The 16,831-nt window shown below is 39.7% G+C and overlaps 1 protein-coding gene across 1 annotated transcript; it reads left to right on the top strand.

Moving 5' to 3' along the window:
- The first annotated feature begins 5,697 nt into the window (after positions 1-5,697).
- On the top strand, positions 5,698-10,771 carry LOC105930591 (glucose-dependent insulinotropic receptor). Its single transcript, XM_012868869.3, has 2 exons — positions 5,698-6,154; positions 9,999-10,771. Exons 1-2 carry the CDS (start codon positions 5,698-5,700, stop codon positions 10,688-10,690), a joined length of 1,149 nt encoding a protein of 382 aa, XP_012724323.3. The 3' UTR covers positions 10,691-10,771.
- Positions 10,772-16,831: the final 6,060 nt, after the last annotated feature.

The following is a 16,831-nucleotide window of genomic DNA, read 5'->3' as shown; positions in this document are numbered from 1 at the left end:
ATCTTTCTTTGCTGAAACTGATATTGTTTCTCAAACTGTAATGAATTCCCAGAATACAACCAGACAAACAGGTAGCGTTTTAAGACAGTTTATTGGAAGGTAGGCAAAAGGTCAGAGCCGTGAGGGCAGAGGCAGACAGGATGATCAAGGGGAATAAACCAGAGTCCGTAATCCGAGAGTTAGGGCACCAAAGACTCTGGGCAGAGTCAGGGCACAGATACAGGTCAGAAATCCAGACAGCACAACAATCAGGTCTGACAGGCTGGGCAGGCTCAGAAGGTCAGAAGGCAGAAACAGGTCAGGGAAACAGGCAAGCAGGCAGACAGAATTCAGGACGCTGGATTAAACTCACCGGTGGCTTGTAATGATCTGGCAAAGATGAGTAGACTGAGGCGGGTATAAGTAAGTGGATAAACAGGTAACCTGATCTAGAGAAAGGTGGTGGCTGAAGGTGGACTGAACTGATTGGGTAGTGGCTGGTGGCTGAAAGGTGAAGAGGCTAGCAGGAAGTCTAAAACAGTCCAAAAGCAAAAATAAACAAAACCCAAACTATGACACAAACATTTTACCGAGTAAGATTAAGGTTAAAAACATCTCTCATAAAAAGAAGCAATACTGGTTCATTCCCCGAGTTTAGGAACCTTTCCAGATCTTGATCATTTATAGGTCAGAGACCTTCACGAAGCCTGGAGACCTATTGATGAAGACCAGATTTAAAGAAATTATCAGTGATTTAAGACTTTTGTGTTGCCCCATATCTCACATAAGCTTAATTTTTTATGACTTTTCAAAGTGCCTGAGGTGGATTATTGAGTTACATTTTAGTAAAAATAGCTCTTCTTCTGAAAGTGTAACCATATTAAACAAAAAAAAAACACACTCTCTTCAAATCTCTCCTTCTAGTTTACTCAGAACTGTGCTGATTAAGTGCATAAATAGAACGTAACCATTTATTTTTAGAATCTGCGCACAGAGCCGATAAAGAGCCCTCGTCTTGATAAGAAGTCCGCTGATTACGGCGTTTTGTTTTTCACCGACCGTAGCGGCTCTCTGATGCAGCTTGAAGAGCAGCGCTGATGTCAGATAATGTAATGAATGTGTGCAGAGAGAAAGCATCATTAGCTGGCTCTATTTGTGTGTGAATCCTAGTGGAAAATGGTCCCATTATCCCAGATGTCTCTCCACAGGGACCCGGGGCCACAATAAGACGGCAGCCAGCGGTTACACTTTAACTTATTCAGCCCGGCATGCCAGCCTTTCCCTGGGTGTGTTTTGAAGTTGCTTTACATTAATGAATATATTTTACTATAATTTGATCAATAAGTCTGGGATCAGCACATATCACCAAACCATCGGTGTCTTTGTGATTTGTTGCTGGATGTGATTGCTCTGACTGACCCTCAACCATAACAGAATGAGGTTTTTTTTTTTGCTGCTGCTGGCTTTTTGTTAAAGAACACAATAACTATATTAACCTTAAAAGTTTGGAATATCAATTCAAAAATTTAGTTAGTTTCGGCTTTTGCATTTATCTGTGGATTTATTTTTTCATCAGTAAAACTCATGCCTACTCTGAATTTGTAGTTTTGGTGTAAAAGCAAAAGATGAAATTCGTCCCTTGACAACTGCAGCCCCTCAGGTCTCTATGGGAGCATACGAAACTCCACCTCACAGGCTGACGTCAAACAAATGTTCCCTTGTTTAATCTAATGCGGGTGGAGGAATCAGCGTGAATCAGTCCACAGATATTAAGGTGCCTTGGAAAAGTATTCATACCACTGAAGCTTTTTCCCATTTTGTGACATCACAGTTTCTCTCTTCAGATTTGACTCGGATATTGAGTAAAACAACTACGCAAAGTGCTAAGAACATGTTCATGCTTTTTGTGTTCTGCACCCTTTTACTTTGATCCATCTAAAGAAAATCATGGCATTTATTACTAAATGGCAGAAAAACACCTGATATGCAATATTGTTGATGGACACAAACATTACTGCATATCGAATAACCACTTGTAATAAATAAATACTTAAACTATGTTCATGTCTTTCGGCTTTGGGTCGATGTCAAACAAAGACTCCAGCTAATGATTAGCCTATCTAGCTACTGGTGTTAAATTAAATTAATCATTTCCATCTCAACAACAAAGCCTTCTTGAAAAAGATGCTGCTGGTCAGTTTTTGGCAATTCAACAATTTATTTGTAGTTTCTTAATGATTTGACCACCTTACCACCTCTTTAACTCTTAAAGAAATTTTAGCCTAGGTCTAACAAGTGTCACTAATCACAATGCTGGCATAAAGAGGCTGAATGCATGGTCAATATCTAGCTCTCACTAACTGCAGTCCTAGCAATGCTTTGCATTGTGCATATTACATGGAGAGCAAATCAGAGAAGCGGTCAAAAGGCCTAGGGTGGTCCTGGAGGAGCTTCAGAGATCCATAGCTCAGGTGGGAGTGACTGTTGATAGGACAACTGTCATCTGACTAGTCCGCCCTTAATGGAAGTTTGGTAGGAAGAAAGAAGAAACGTTTTCATTACTGGATGTTACTGTAAACACACCATCCCTACAGTGGCAGTATGGTGTTGTGGGGATGTTTTTTCTTCAGACGGGACGGCAAAGCTTTTAAATTGCATTCACTTCGTGCTGAAAATAAGCTAGCTCAACAAAACACATCTTGTTAAAACTGAAATACAGTTGGACAAAACCTTTAGGTTGTGGCTGATCCTAAACAACCACATGCCTGCAGACTCTCTTAATTGTCGCAGGCAGATCCTTTAAACATTAGCAGGCAGAAGAAAATCTGAGTTTGTGCTAAACTGGACTTTTGTGTTGAAGAATGATGATAAATACACTTTTACCTCCAGAAAAGACTCAATCTGACCCAATTTGTCTTAGTTGAAAAAGGGGGTCATTATTAATTTCACCAGATGTTTCAGTACCTACAGCAGCTTCCCAATTGAGCTTCGCTTTATCTGCAGTTGGTGATGTGGCCCAGGCACAGCAAAGTGCAGTGAAAAATGTCTGAGTGTGTGTGGGAGTAGTGGGACATTCAAGTCTTTTTGTTCCCACTGTAATTCATCCGTTAATAGCGTGTTTGCTTTTTATAACATAACTAGAATTAAATAACTTTACAGAACGGTGATCTTCAGCCTTAAATTGTTCTTAGTAATGGATTAATGAGTGACAGAGAAATCAAACAGTTACAGTTCAGAAACAATATGAATCTAGAGGAGGCTTCTTTGAACATCACTGGGTTTTTTCTGATCTGCAACAGCCGAGGAAAATTTATTACAATAATTTTCCACATTTAGCAAAAAAAAAAAGAAAAAAAGACAACAACGAAAACGGATTGCAACATAGCTGGAATTTTTTATTTATTTATTGGATCACCTTAACAAAACTGATCCAAAAGCTTCACAATAGTATCATGCATCCACATTTTTGGCTTTAAAGTGTTGTTGGAGAAAATGAGTGAAGAAGCAACATCCTGGACACCGAGGAGCCAAGCAGATAGGTCAGACATAAAGCTGTGAAGATGCTGGGAGCATGGTTAGGTTATGGATCTCCTCTAAAAATGGAAAGAGTACAACTGCTAACCTACCAAGACCCGGTAGGGATGGCATGAAAGTGTGGTAACAAGACAACCGCTGTGGAAATAAGTAATATTATTGAGATATAATTGGGCTTCCTAGGACGTTTTGCAGGGTAAAGGCACAGGCCCCAATGGGAGGAAGGTAGAAGGACCATAGATACCTGCTGAGCTGGGATTTTCTGGAAGGACATGGAGAAAGTCAGTGGAGAAAAGGGTTTCCCAGGTTTCTTACCGTAACGTGTATTGTTCACTACTTCAAACCACTTATATCAAGGGTGTCCAAACTTTTACGTGGGCCAAAACTGTCAAGCCAAAGGAACTCGAGGGCCAAAAAATTAACACACTTTTTAATTTAAACCAAAAAAAGATGTAATTTGTTTTTTACCTGCGCTACAAAATATAATCATTTTAAATAAATGAATGAGTCAGATTTTTTGTAGGAAATGAATGTGAAAATCATTGTAGATTCCAAAAAAAGTAAAAAACAAAGCAACTGGACTTGTTTTCCGTAGTTGAAGACGTTTCGCTTCCTCTCCAGGAAGCTTTCTCATTTCAAAAAGTCTGGAGTAATGTGGAGTACCAAGCTTTATACTACTGCCCAAAACAAAGGCCTTGTAATGGCTTAGACAGACTTTTTGAATTGAGAAAGCTTCCTGGAGAGGAAGCGAAACGCCTTCAACTACGGAAAACAAGTCCAGTTGCTTTGTTTTTTACTTTTTTTGGAATGACCATGAACTGGATGACTGAGAACCTTCACCAGCAAATCATTGTAGATCTAAAATTAATTAAAAAAAAAAAGGTTTTGCTCATTTGTTTGTTAAAAGATGCTAATCCGTTAGCAAATTATTTTGAATAATTAAATTTGACTCTTTAACAATAATAATGAGTCCATGGGCCACGAATGGCCCCCGGGCCGCAGTTTGGACATGCCTAATTTATATATTCATAATCCAACCAGTCTCCACCAGCCTCTTGACTGGCCAAGCAGTTGTTGTCAAACCGAGAGGTTTCCTTTAGGATGGCGCCGTGTGGATTGAGCTTCTTTTCCGCACTAGATTTAGGAATGTTCCTCACCTTCGATTACATCGAAATCGGACCGTGAGGTCAAAATAGGCTCGCTGAAATTCAAATCCAAGACATGGGAGCAAAAACTTAGTCTGGCAGATCTTCCCTCAAAGACAACATAGCACAGCGTACACATTTAAATGAATGTGAATTGCAAACGCAGACCAGGAAGGAATCTGGGAGAACTCTTTGTCCACAAAAACCCGTCAGACCTCTGGGTAACGGTCAGGTGCCTTAATAAGCAGCGAGAGCGTACTTGTTGGACGATGTCCACGGTTTCAGGACTCTAAAGATAACAGAGCACTATTAAGAGACGGCTTTCTTCTTTTCCTCCAGATCATAACAGCTGCTTGTGCTGATTTCGTCTGTTTACACAAGGTATAACGTTTAACCAGCCCAGGTGAAAACAGACAAAAGGAATGGTCCAGATTAACAGTTCTGAACGCGCTAAAAGCTCACAATGAAAAAATGGACATCCCCACATGTGGCAGGGAGCCAGCGAGCAGGCGGTCAAGGCTCGGTCTCAGAGAGGCAGCATCAGCAGAGGGGTGTGTTTTCATTCGCCTGCAGGGCTCTGTGTGTTTCAGAGAGGAGGAGAGGAGGGTATAACACAGACCTGCTGATCATCTTTGGACCGTCTCTGCCCTTCTGACATTTGTCGAAGGGACCTCAAGAACGCCGATGTTGAAATCAACACCCAGATCGGAAGTAAGTTTCAAGGAAAAAAAGTTAACTTTGGATATTTTGTGATCGGCCCCTGGACCTCCACACTGGATTAAGATTAGGGGGCGTTCTCATATGCGATTCTTCTCAGCAATCTCAAGATCACATGTGAAGCTATGCTGTGAAACCTCTACACAAATAAATCATTTCAAGCCTGACGTGACTGGAAACTCGTCATCTGAAGCGTTCTTCATTTTGAATCAAAATGTCCTATTTGACTGGACAAAGCAGCGCAGAGCCTTCTGTCAGCGTCGCTTCTGACTCCATGGACTCCGACCAGCCAACCGTGCAAAGCGATGGGAGACCTCGGGTGATGGGCGTGATCCTGAGCATCTCTGCCACCCTCATTATCTCCACCAACCTGCTGGTGGCCGCGGCTCTGCTGAAGCTGCTCCTAAAGCGCGGATGTCAGAGCTGGTGCTTTGTCCTCAACTTGGCTGTGGCCGACACTCTGGTGGGCGTAGCCATCACTGGACTGGCTACGGAGGACTTCAGCAATTTGACCGGGAACCATGGTGGTCACATCGCGATTTATCCTCCCACAAATGCAACGCCTCCTGTTCCAAAGGGCAAGACTCGGTGTTTGCTGCGAATGGCCTTCTTGACGTCCCCCTGCATGGTGTCCATCTTGTCTATGTTCCTGATCTCGCTGGACCGATACGTAGCCATCAAGATGCCCCTGCGTTACTCTATGATGTCTGGGAAAGGGAAGACAGCCGGATCTTTACTGGCTGTGTGGATCAGCTCCTTCACCATGGGATTTTTACCAGGTGAGGCTCAGCAGTTTACTTTATTTACTAGAGCATCCAGAGTCTTGGGTCCTCTATTACGGACTCTTCTCTTCATCTCAGCCCATGGAGGAAGGTTAAAGATCTGTCTGAACCACTTTTGTGCTGATTTGGCCAAGCGTTTTGGATCGATGTCCCATTTTCAGTTGTCTGGTTCTACTTTGGAGTTCAACAGTATTTTAAAGAGGAAAAAAAAGCCCACAGCATCACAGATCCTCCACCGAACTTTACAGTAAACGTGAAGTTCTTTACGCAGTAGTTTTCCTTTCTCCACACCAGAGAGACCTGAAGTGTTTGTTGCTTGAAACAACTTTATCTTAGACTCCTCTGACTAAAGTACAACACCAATTAATGCATCAGTGGCATTTAGAAAACTTCCCACATTTAGATTTGTGTCAGAAGTGCAAAAACATACCTTTTCCTGGCATCCTGTCTCAAAATTACTCTTATCAAATGCTATTGCTAGACGTAGCTAGCCTCTCCAATGAGCACAAAAATCCAGACACATCAATAGTTGATGTGAAATCATTTATATTCTAAGGCAAATCAAACAAACCATTGTCACTGAGCATGAAGAATGTACTTCCTTTGTGACTTTCTGAGGTAATCTAGAGGATACCACCATAGTTAATGTTTAATTTGAATGAGTTATAAAGAGTTATCTGCTGGAGGGATACATTAAACAATCAAAACTGTCTTCGAAATACTTGATGCACTGCTTGCCAGACGTAAAATTAGAAATTCTACAAATAAACTTTGTTCAAATGTTTGTATAAATGCTTGCATCTTCATTGTCATGAAGAAGTACTCATGCCACTTGAAAAGTTCACATTTTCTTTTATGCATGTCACTTTTAAATAGAAGAATTTTTATTTCATTTTTACAATTGAAGTCTGAAAATGCGTGCATGCATTTGTATTCAGTGCCCTGGGTGGCTTGTTTGTAGAGCCGCAATTTCTCAGATCCCACAATTTTCTGTGCAGCGATCATCACACATGGGGTCAGTGAGGCAGGTGGAAAAAACAGCTTTTACTAAGCCTGTTAGTTCATGTTTTAAAGTAAACCTACTATGCAAAATTCACTTTTGCATGTTTTTGTGCTTCCATTTAGGTCTCTACTGCATCTAGAAACAGCCCAAGTGCCAAAAAACACCCATCCAGCGTTTTTCTTGCAATATGTAAATATTTTCAAAAGCCTCCGGATTTTTATGTCACAGGAAAGGGCACTGCTCTTTCCTCGCAACCTTACTCGAACCTGGGAATGCTTTAATTCAGAGAGCTGCTGATAGCGACTCTGAGCAAGGACTGGGCAGAAATTCATATCTTAGCGAGGAGGTGTGGTTGACCCTGTTGCTAGTTGTGACACTGTCTTCTAAGAGTTGTGATTGGTTGATACAAAAAAAAAACCCACAAACATAATAGATGGAGATAAATTAGCCCATTAGACTGGATTAAGAAATGTGTGACATGATGATGAAACTTTGCTAAATTAAATAATATGCTGCAATGTGTTTGAATGCACTTTATTTACATTTACAGTATTTACAATAATCCTCAACATTATTTTGATTTAGATTTGCTTATTGTGATATTTGCTCATCTATTTCATATTAGTGTGTTCCCACCTGTCAGCATTTTACTGGGATTGCTTGCTTGTATAAAGTGGTTGTATTTGGTTTAAATTGGTTTAAACGATTTAAATTGAATTAAATTTTATTTATACAGCACCAATTCATACACGTGTCATCTCAAGGCGCTTTACAGAGTCAGTTGAATCAAATAATACAGATTGATCAAAAAGGTTTCTATCTAAGGAAACCCAGCAGATTGCATCAAGCCATTGACTTAAAGCAGTCCCTTTTCCTGAAACGTCCAACACAAAATGGAGAAAAAAGGTGGAAACAGAGAAGAGCAGTACCTCTGTCCGTACAACTCTGGGAGGAGAATAGAGGAGTGCTGAAAGGCAAATTGGTCCCTAGATAATGGTGTGAAGTGACTGACTTTGAAACGCATTGCTGCATCTTCAATGCAACAATGCCTCTTTTTCTCTGCGTGACTTTTTCTCTGCTCTTACTCATCAGCCTGAAAAGTGAGAAGTGCTACGCGCATCAATCAAAAGCCAGAGAGGAGATTGCATCACACAAGCACATTTTGTGATGACCAATTAGGCAATGGACACTGAAATACAATATACATACATATACAATACAGCAAATTATTTCTCACCTCTTTTTGCCTAAAGTGTGCATCAATAAATCAATCAATCAATCAAACAACTCTATTCCCATAGGGCAATTCAGCTTTAGCCTAATAATAATTGAACTTTATTGATCTCACAATGGAGAAATTCACTTCTGCATTTCAACCCATCACCTTGGGGAGCAGTGGGCTGCCACTGTGTGGCACCTGGGGAGTAATTGGCGGTTAAGGGTCTTGCTCAGGGACACAGAGTGCAGGCAGTGGGGATTGAACCAGGTACTTGCAACCTTCTCAGAGCGCATTGCTCTAACCATTAGGCCACAACTCCCCCAACCTACCAGTAAACCTACCAGTGATAATTTATGTTTATACTTTTCTTCAACTTTTTCCAATTCTTTTTCAGTTCCAAGAACACCAGTACAAATAAAAGTTGCCAATATAACAAGGATTCTTAATTGGTATTAGGTCTGGACTTTGACTGAGCCATTCTAACACGTATGCATGGTCCAAACCATTCTACTGATGCTCTGGTTTTATGGTCATGGTGGCTGCCATGTTGGAAGGTTGACCCAGTCTTAATAGAAGACAAACGATTGATGCAAAGGAGTAAGATTGTTTTCACTTTACGTTGTTACATGCAAGTTACTGTTTATGCTCTGTGAAACTAAGAGGACACCACAGATTGTTATATAAAAATAGAAAATATCATAAAACACAAGAACTGGAACAAAAGTTCTGAAAGAACATATTACACTTAAATTAAGGACAGCTTCCTCAGTTCTTGTTGGGACAGGCCATTGTTTGATGTGTTTCCAGCTGGTTGATATGGTTATATTTGTAATAGGAAGAGTAAAAATTTTGCGACAAAGCATTGTAAATACACAGTAACATGGTGTATAAAAAACCCTGCACTGATATACTAAATTACTTTAACATTAAAACAAAAGTTTCTGTCAGTACAACTTTTTTACTGTTAAAACAACAGAAAATTGTTACCAGTGTAATTTGGTTACTACTGAAGGCAATGAGGTACCATTGTATTTTATTCGGGGGATAATTATGGTGGTTTTACACAAATGCCCGGCTTGCTTTTGTCATTCTTATTCATATACATTTATAAAAAGAATATATATATATATATATATATATATATATATATATATATTTTTTTCCCCCACTTAACAGCTATGCACAACTTTGTGTCACTAACATAATATTTTAGATTATCCAAATCCAAATGAAACACTTTGCGTTTTGTGTGTCACGGTTCTAGAAAGCTTCCTGACCTTCACATAAAATCTAACTTGGGACTTAGAACTTCAAGTCAGGTTGATCATGTGTAGCACTCTCGGTTTAGGTCTACACATGATCATACCGAGAAGATTGAGGAGGAGTTGTTGTCCAGTACCAGCTTAAATCCCCGGCAGTCCATTGAGGAAATTGCAGACGGGTGTATAATCTTTAGTCGGTGACTTTGAAAAGTGCCATGAGATGTGCTCTGAGCTGGCGCTATATAAATAAGTCAAATTCAAATCTCTTGTGATTTTTTTGCATCAATCCTGTCATTTATCGTTTTGTCATACATGGAGCATAAATGTGTAAATTAACCCGTGTCCTCTCCTCCTCAGTGATGGTGCGGCAGCTACAAGCAGCAGGACCATACGATGGCTTCTGCGCTTTCTTTACCGTGATCCACGACATTGCCATCATTGTACTGTACTGCCTGCTCTTCTTCCCTGTGCTGTCCCTATTCATCTACATGTACCTGGACATCCTGAAGATTGCCTGCGTCCACCACAAGCAGATCTCCCAAATCAGGCAAACGAGCTCGAGAGCGGACGACAACCACCACGGACCATCCCAGTACCACCACCATCAACCACAGCATCAGCTGCTGAGGAGCTGGAGTCACGTTAAGGCCCTGAGGACGGTGGCCGTGCTTGTCGGCTGCTTCCTGGTGCTCTGGAGCCCTTTCTTTGTGGTGTGCATTGTACACCTTCTGTGTAGGAAGTGTGCTCTGAAGGAGGTGCTGGAGAACTACCTGTGGCTCCTAGGGCTCCTCAACTCTCTGATAAACCCCCTCGTTTATGCCTGCTGGCAAAGGGAGGTGCGGCTGCAGCTGTCGGCCATGTTTTCCTGCATCACCAGCAGGTTGACATCTGCAGCGCCACCGAGCGCGTTGGAAAGAAGCCACTCGTCGCCGCCGGCGCAGACTCATGCTTGCGTTTCTGAGGGAGACGCACCTAGCCCTTCAATTATGCTGCCAATCAGCAGCTTGGATCTTCATGCCGTTCTCCCATCTGACACAACCAGTTTGTGAAAGCAACAGGGGAAGCTCTGGGGAACACTGCAGCCATTTAAAGTACACTACTGTCAGCGACTGCTTGGTTATTGTTCTGAAGGAGTTTTTCGATGAGTCAGCTATTGTGTGTAACCTGTAGAGCAACGCACAGTTGTCACTCATGTTTTCTCAAATGGCAATTTGAATATTGCAGTAGGTGCCGCAGTTTTACCGAAGCTCAGGTCAGCAAGCACATATTTCCAGGCACAAGCACCATGAGAACAACTGGAGTCATGTTAAGGAGACGTGGACCTGACTTTGGGCTGAACAAGAAAACCCAAACCTGATCACCTCGGAGGTTTGGCTGGATGTTGAGAGGTTTAAACATTTCTAGGAAATTATTGAAGACCACCAGTGGCTTCAGCACTGGAAGTATATATGTTGAAATATAATCGTCTGTATACGACCGGTGGCAGTGGTTTTATATGTAAATTAAAATTGTCCTCAGGAATGTTTAAATATATGTGCAAACAGTGCAGCAGAGTTTAAAAACTTACTCTATTTGGTCTTAAAAGACCATTTTTCATTGCAGGGACCTTCAGCCATTTTGAAAGAGCTCCACGTGTTCCGACACAATTTTAACCAAGTCATTTTGATTTCCCTTGACCACACTGTCCTGTATAAAAAGGTCCTGGTTTGGGGATAAGACTTTCAGTTTACTCTGGGACTGTTGAGGGGCGTGGTCGAAGTGGATTGTTCGAATAAAAGCTTTAATCATAGCAAAAACTGTGATTAAAGGTTGATATATTACACTTTCTGTGACACATACACACAAAAATAAGTTTTTAGCCCCGGAATGTAGACGTGTAAAACTTAAACACCTGCTCGGTTTATCAAGTTATCACTTAATATATGTGACGCCAACTGTAAGATTGCTCCGCCCATGCAGAAGTGTACCCTAGGCTAATCTAATCCTCGACAACAAAGACGTAATGTTGGTGATAGCGAAGCTCACCGCATTACCAGAGCCATTTGTTGTCCTATCCACCAACTTTAAGGCAAAGGAGTAGGAAATCATGTAATTTAAGTCATTTCAACGTAACCACGGACAAATTGATGTTAAGGCCCAACTTATATATTAGTATCTTAAAATAGTGACTGCAGACTACAGTAGCTGCCCATGCTGCCATTGAGCTATCCATGGCAACAATTTACAGTGAAATTCTGTATTAGGAGAGAACTTTGATTTTACACTGCCTGTTAAATGCTTTCTGCAAATTGCAACATACATACGTATTTCCAGAACACACAGAACAAAGCAGAACTAGCATCGTTGCCCTTTAATTTAACCAGAAGGATGCAATGTCATTCTGAAAAAAGTGTTATCTTCAAACAGACAGTGGTTCCCATCGATCACTGTTGTGTTCAACTGTGCGTATATGTTCAGTGTGCATGCCTTTATCCATCTTTTACATTTTTCTTGACTCCTTTTAAGTTTTGGAAAAGTAATACCCTCTAAACGTTTGGGATAACGCATGTCCATATTGCACTTTCCCCACTAACAATGTTAAACCATTTGTTAATGCGTTTTGTAATGGTTAATTTTTATACAAGTGGAAATTTGAATCTAGTTGTACATTTAAAACTAAATTAAAAACCTTCATCTTATTTTTTTGGACAATCTTTTGTACTGTAAGCTGATTTAGACCCTGCTCACATTATGGAGAAAAGTAATAGCAGTCACTCTCCATGGAACATGAGTATTCAGAGGTCAGTGGTAGTAGAAGGCAGGAAGCTCAATGATTTATCCTTAAAGACTTTGACAAGCACTCTGGGCAATTCCACTGAGGCCTCAAACCCGTCCCAGTGAGGATTTCCTGACTTTCTTGGGCCCTTTATGCACACTGACTCCTGGCTTCAAATCCCAAAATCTGCCTTTGAGAGAAATTCCACAAAAAGTGGGCTGGACAGTTTGGTATGACACACACAGGATGAAAGAATAAAAACTCTGAACAAGATTTTGAATAAATATTTTCTGAAGAACCCAGTTGTACACAGCGTGTGCGTTTTCTTTGTTTTATTTTGTTCTGTTTTTGTACAAACTGAAGCCATTGAAACATGAAAATTCAACTTTTGATTAATTGCCAAACTTGATTATGGAAAAACTTGGTGAGTTTTTCCATTAGAGTATGAAAAGAAGATTCTTCAGAAAAAGATACAGTTTTACGGGGATATACAGATCCCTGAGCTGTGCAGCAGTGGGGAATAACCTTTTTTTATTGATAAAATCAACATCCTCTTTAGAGTACTTTCTGCTTTTGCAGATATAATTTATAATGCCAAACAACCAGCATGCAAGACTGTGGGAATGAAAATTATTCCTCACTTCCTTTCAAGGAGAAACATAAACTATTCTTGGATTAATTCATGTTAAGAAGCTTGAATTGAATGTTTAACAGGCGGCAAATTCAACAAATGTTGGTCAGAAACAGTGATCATTCCCTTATTTCTTTTGCGCATAGATTAAATGTCTTAAATTGGATTAAAACAAGTTTGTATTATGAATGCAGCAAGTTGTAGTCAAAATAGCAACCAAAACAGTAAAAAAAGAAAGCAAAATCCTTCTGAACAAATATATTTTATTGGGATTTTGAAGAAATTTAAGAAAAATAGTAAATGGCTTACAAACACATCTAGACTTTACTAATTAACTAGATGATTTATGAAGTCTTGGTTGCACTAGATTTCATTTAAGTTTATTGGTGTAAAAGAGCTGAAAACAGTTAATAATTTTCTTTCCATTTAACAATTATGCATTATATCCAATTATCATATTAAACCACAATGATGCAACTTGATCAATTATGAGTTAAGGGGTTTGGATACTGTTGTAAAGAACAATAAGAGTCTAACATTTTCTTTTATTAAATCGACTCAGTCCTGTTTGTAACCAAATATTGTTCTTTAGATTAGGTGCTTCGCTACCATGAGAACTTCTTTGTTAAGTAGTAATAGTAAAACGACTTAGTTTGTCTGTGGTGAGAAAAATACACAATTGCTCTGAGGTAGCGGCATTGTGTAAAACATCACAGGCTGATGGTTAAGACAAGAAGCAGTTTCTTTCTATTTTTCTCTAAAACTATCTTTTGTCTGTTATTGTGTGATGGACCGAGTGAAATGAAGCGGAGCAGATCACAAACGTCGGCATGGGACCCACTTTGTGTAAACCTGCTTTATTACATCCATGTAATCTAAACTGATGGCTGTCAGAGAGAAAACAAGCTGCCTGCTCGTCTGGCAGGCTGCAACTGAGCGTGTAATATTTTCCGTCTGAATAACCATGCGATCATGGAAACTTCCTCAGCCGTTTGAACCACCATAATTATCCCGCACTTCACCTGCCAGCATTCTGGATCAACAAAGCACTTAAACTAGTTGATGTCATGGATTTCTACAACGGGCTGGCTGATATTTACCCAGGACTGATACGCCGTGGGACCGATCAACTCAGCAGGATCACCAATGGCATCATTTATTTGTTCATATAGTTTTATGCATTAAAAGGACCCCCTGGTAGTCAGTCATGTACTGCAAAAACGGATCCAAAAATAAGTAAAATGTTCTTAAAGTTAGTGTATTTATCCTTGATTTGAGCAGGTAAATAGGACTATCTGCCAATGGAACGAGTATTTTTACACCTAAAATAAGATAATAAGACATCCTGCACTTGAAATAAGATGATAGAGATGAATTGTTCCTATTTTAAGTGCAAAAATCTTATTCCATTGGCAGATCATCTTATTTACCTGCTCAAATCAAGGACAAATACACTGATTTTAAGAACATTTTACTTATTTCTAGTTCCATTTTTGCTGTGTGTTTAAATGGAGCAATGTATATTTTGAAGAAACATTTTTTTTAAATAATCCGTTCAGAAAACAATTCTTTGGCTCAGATCTCTGCATGGTTTTCTGAAACTTAACAAAGAAACTGCTTCTGCTTTGCTTCGTTACATAAATAACCAACTGACCACATGCTGTCTGCAACCCTTGTGTTAGTGTCCTATTTTTTCCTGTCATTGAACTAACAAGAAATAATAAATTTTATTCAAATCTAACCGACTTGCACTACAACTTTTAAAAAATTATATTACATTTTATATACCATTATGTTATGGTTTTCTCCATAACGAGGAAATAGGGTTGTAGGAGTATAAAAAAGGCTGGATGGGTGTAGGCTAAGAATTATTATTGCTTTTCCACAACATGGCGGCACAATTTCCTCTCTCCACAGACCCCTCACTTTTCACTGTTTCTCTCCTTAGTAGCTACAGGTGGATATCAATAGATAACATAAAATATGAAATATATTTAAGTGGTCAGAATATAATTAAAAAGTTAACTTATTTTAGAAATGAAATTCAAGTGGTAGGCATAGAAATTCACTACACACAAAGGGATGTATTTCAAATATTTTCATTTCTGTTCATTATAATAGTTAAGGAGATTAAGGCTGCATCTGAAGACATCTTTTGGCTAAGGACTCTTCAGCGGTCGCCATGAGAAGTGCTGTCTGAATAGTGCAGTCAGTGAGGAAGGAGGTAGGAAAAGGAGACTCTATGCTTCCTCTCACGGCTCCTTTAGCCTGGGAACCTCCCGAACTCCTCTCATGTGGTCCACTCTGAGTTTGTGCTACTGAACTACAAAAGTACAGGATCCACTTATGCAAACATAACAGATTCAAACATTTGTTCATCCCACTGTCATTAAAACATGTTAATGAGCACATGGTTTGGGATGGGAAGATTAAGGACATGTATGTAGCTACATGTCATGTTCCACGGCAGTAAAATGGGAGGGTAGTGGTGCATGGAATTATTTTATCTTTATATATTAATTTGCACTGTTTTAACATGACCTAATATGATAACCTGATATCTACGAGCTGATGTTGCTATTGGATATTTATGTAATATTTTACTGAGACTTCTTTTAGTAGTGACTAAGATGTCATATACTGCGGCCGATCCTTTTGTCCAAGGTAAATTTCTCTAAAAGAAGACTAAGCATACTTTGACTTTGGCGAAGTCCCGTAAGGCTGGTTCACAAAGCAAGATTTTAAAATAGTCGGGCCATTTTCAATGCCTGAGAGACACCACACGTAACAATTTCGTAGATAAAACTGTTTTGCTCGTACAACGCGTGGTGTCCGGTCAGACGGCGAGCTCAACACACCACACCCGATCAGATTTGACTCAGGATCATTCAGATGTCAGACGGGAACTCTTGCGAACCCTCTCAAGATTAAACGTGAGTTCAGAGTAAAAAAAACATGGATGACATAGAAGAACAATGCTGATTGTCTGTGGACTGATTTCAACAGAGATAAAACATTACAAAAAATGGAATGCCCTCCCTGATCATCTGAGGGAACCACAGACTATCCATACTTTAAAAAAATGATTAAAAACATTTCTTTTTGGCAGAACTTATGACTTTTAACCTCTTATAATTATGCCACTGACTTATTTATTCATATTTATTTTACAATGATGTTTAGTTTGTAATTTTTTTTTTTGCTTTTACCGTTCTATGATGATTTTACCTGTAGCACTTTGAGATTTTTCCTAAATGTAAAGTGCACTACAAATAAAATCTATTATTATTATTATTAATATTATTATTATTATAAATGTCTCGTATAGCACTTTATCCAGTCCGACGACCCCAAAGCACGTCCCACACATTCACACCATGACGGTGGTGAGCCATGTTTGTAGCCACAGCGGCCCTGGGCTGGACTGACAGAAGTGAGACTGCCATACATCGGCGCTACTGGAGCTATAATTTGACGTTTTTCAGATGTAGCCTCTATATGACATATGTCAAACTCAAGGCCCTTGGGTGAAACCGGCCGATCAAGGCAATTTCTCCGGCCCTCAAGAGGGCTATAAAGTGGCTAAAATGGTTCTTCCTGTAATGAATGTTTTTTTTTTTTTTAACTGTGTAGTAACAGCATCCTGCCACTAGATGTCAGTTTTCCAAAAAAAAAAAAAAACATTGGGCCTGAGGGTGCTACTATTATGTTACTGTGCATTGTTTTAGATTTCTATGTGAACTGAAATTAAATTATGAAATCAAAAGTATTGTCTTTACACGTGCAACCGGCCCTTTTAATGAC

Source organism: Fundulus heteroclitus, chromosome 11 (assembly GCF_011125445.2).
Source record: "Fundulus heteroclitus isolate FHET01 chromosome 11, MU-UCD_Fhet_4.1, whole genome shotgun sequence".
In the NCBI taxonomy this organism is placed as follows: domain Eukaryota; kingdom Metazoa; phylum Chordata; class Actinopteri; order Cyprinodontiformes; family Fundulidae; genus Fundulus; species Fundulus heteroclitus.
Note: the sequence above shows the minus strand (reverse complement) of the source record. Positions and strands in the feature narration are given on the sequence as shown.

Bases quoted from the DNA above. Each gene is read 5' to 3' on its own strand.
- LOC105930591 (XM_012868869.3), top strand. From the start codon at position 5,698: ATGGGCGTGATCCTGAGCATCTCTGCCACCCTCATTATCTCCACCAAC. The intron at 6,155-9,998 runs GTGAGGCTCAGC...TCTCCTCCTCAG, and splicing joins CACCATGGGATTTTTACCAG to TGATGGTGCGGCAGCTACAA.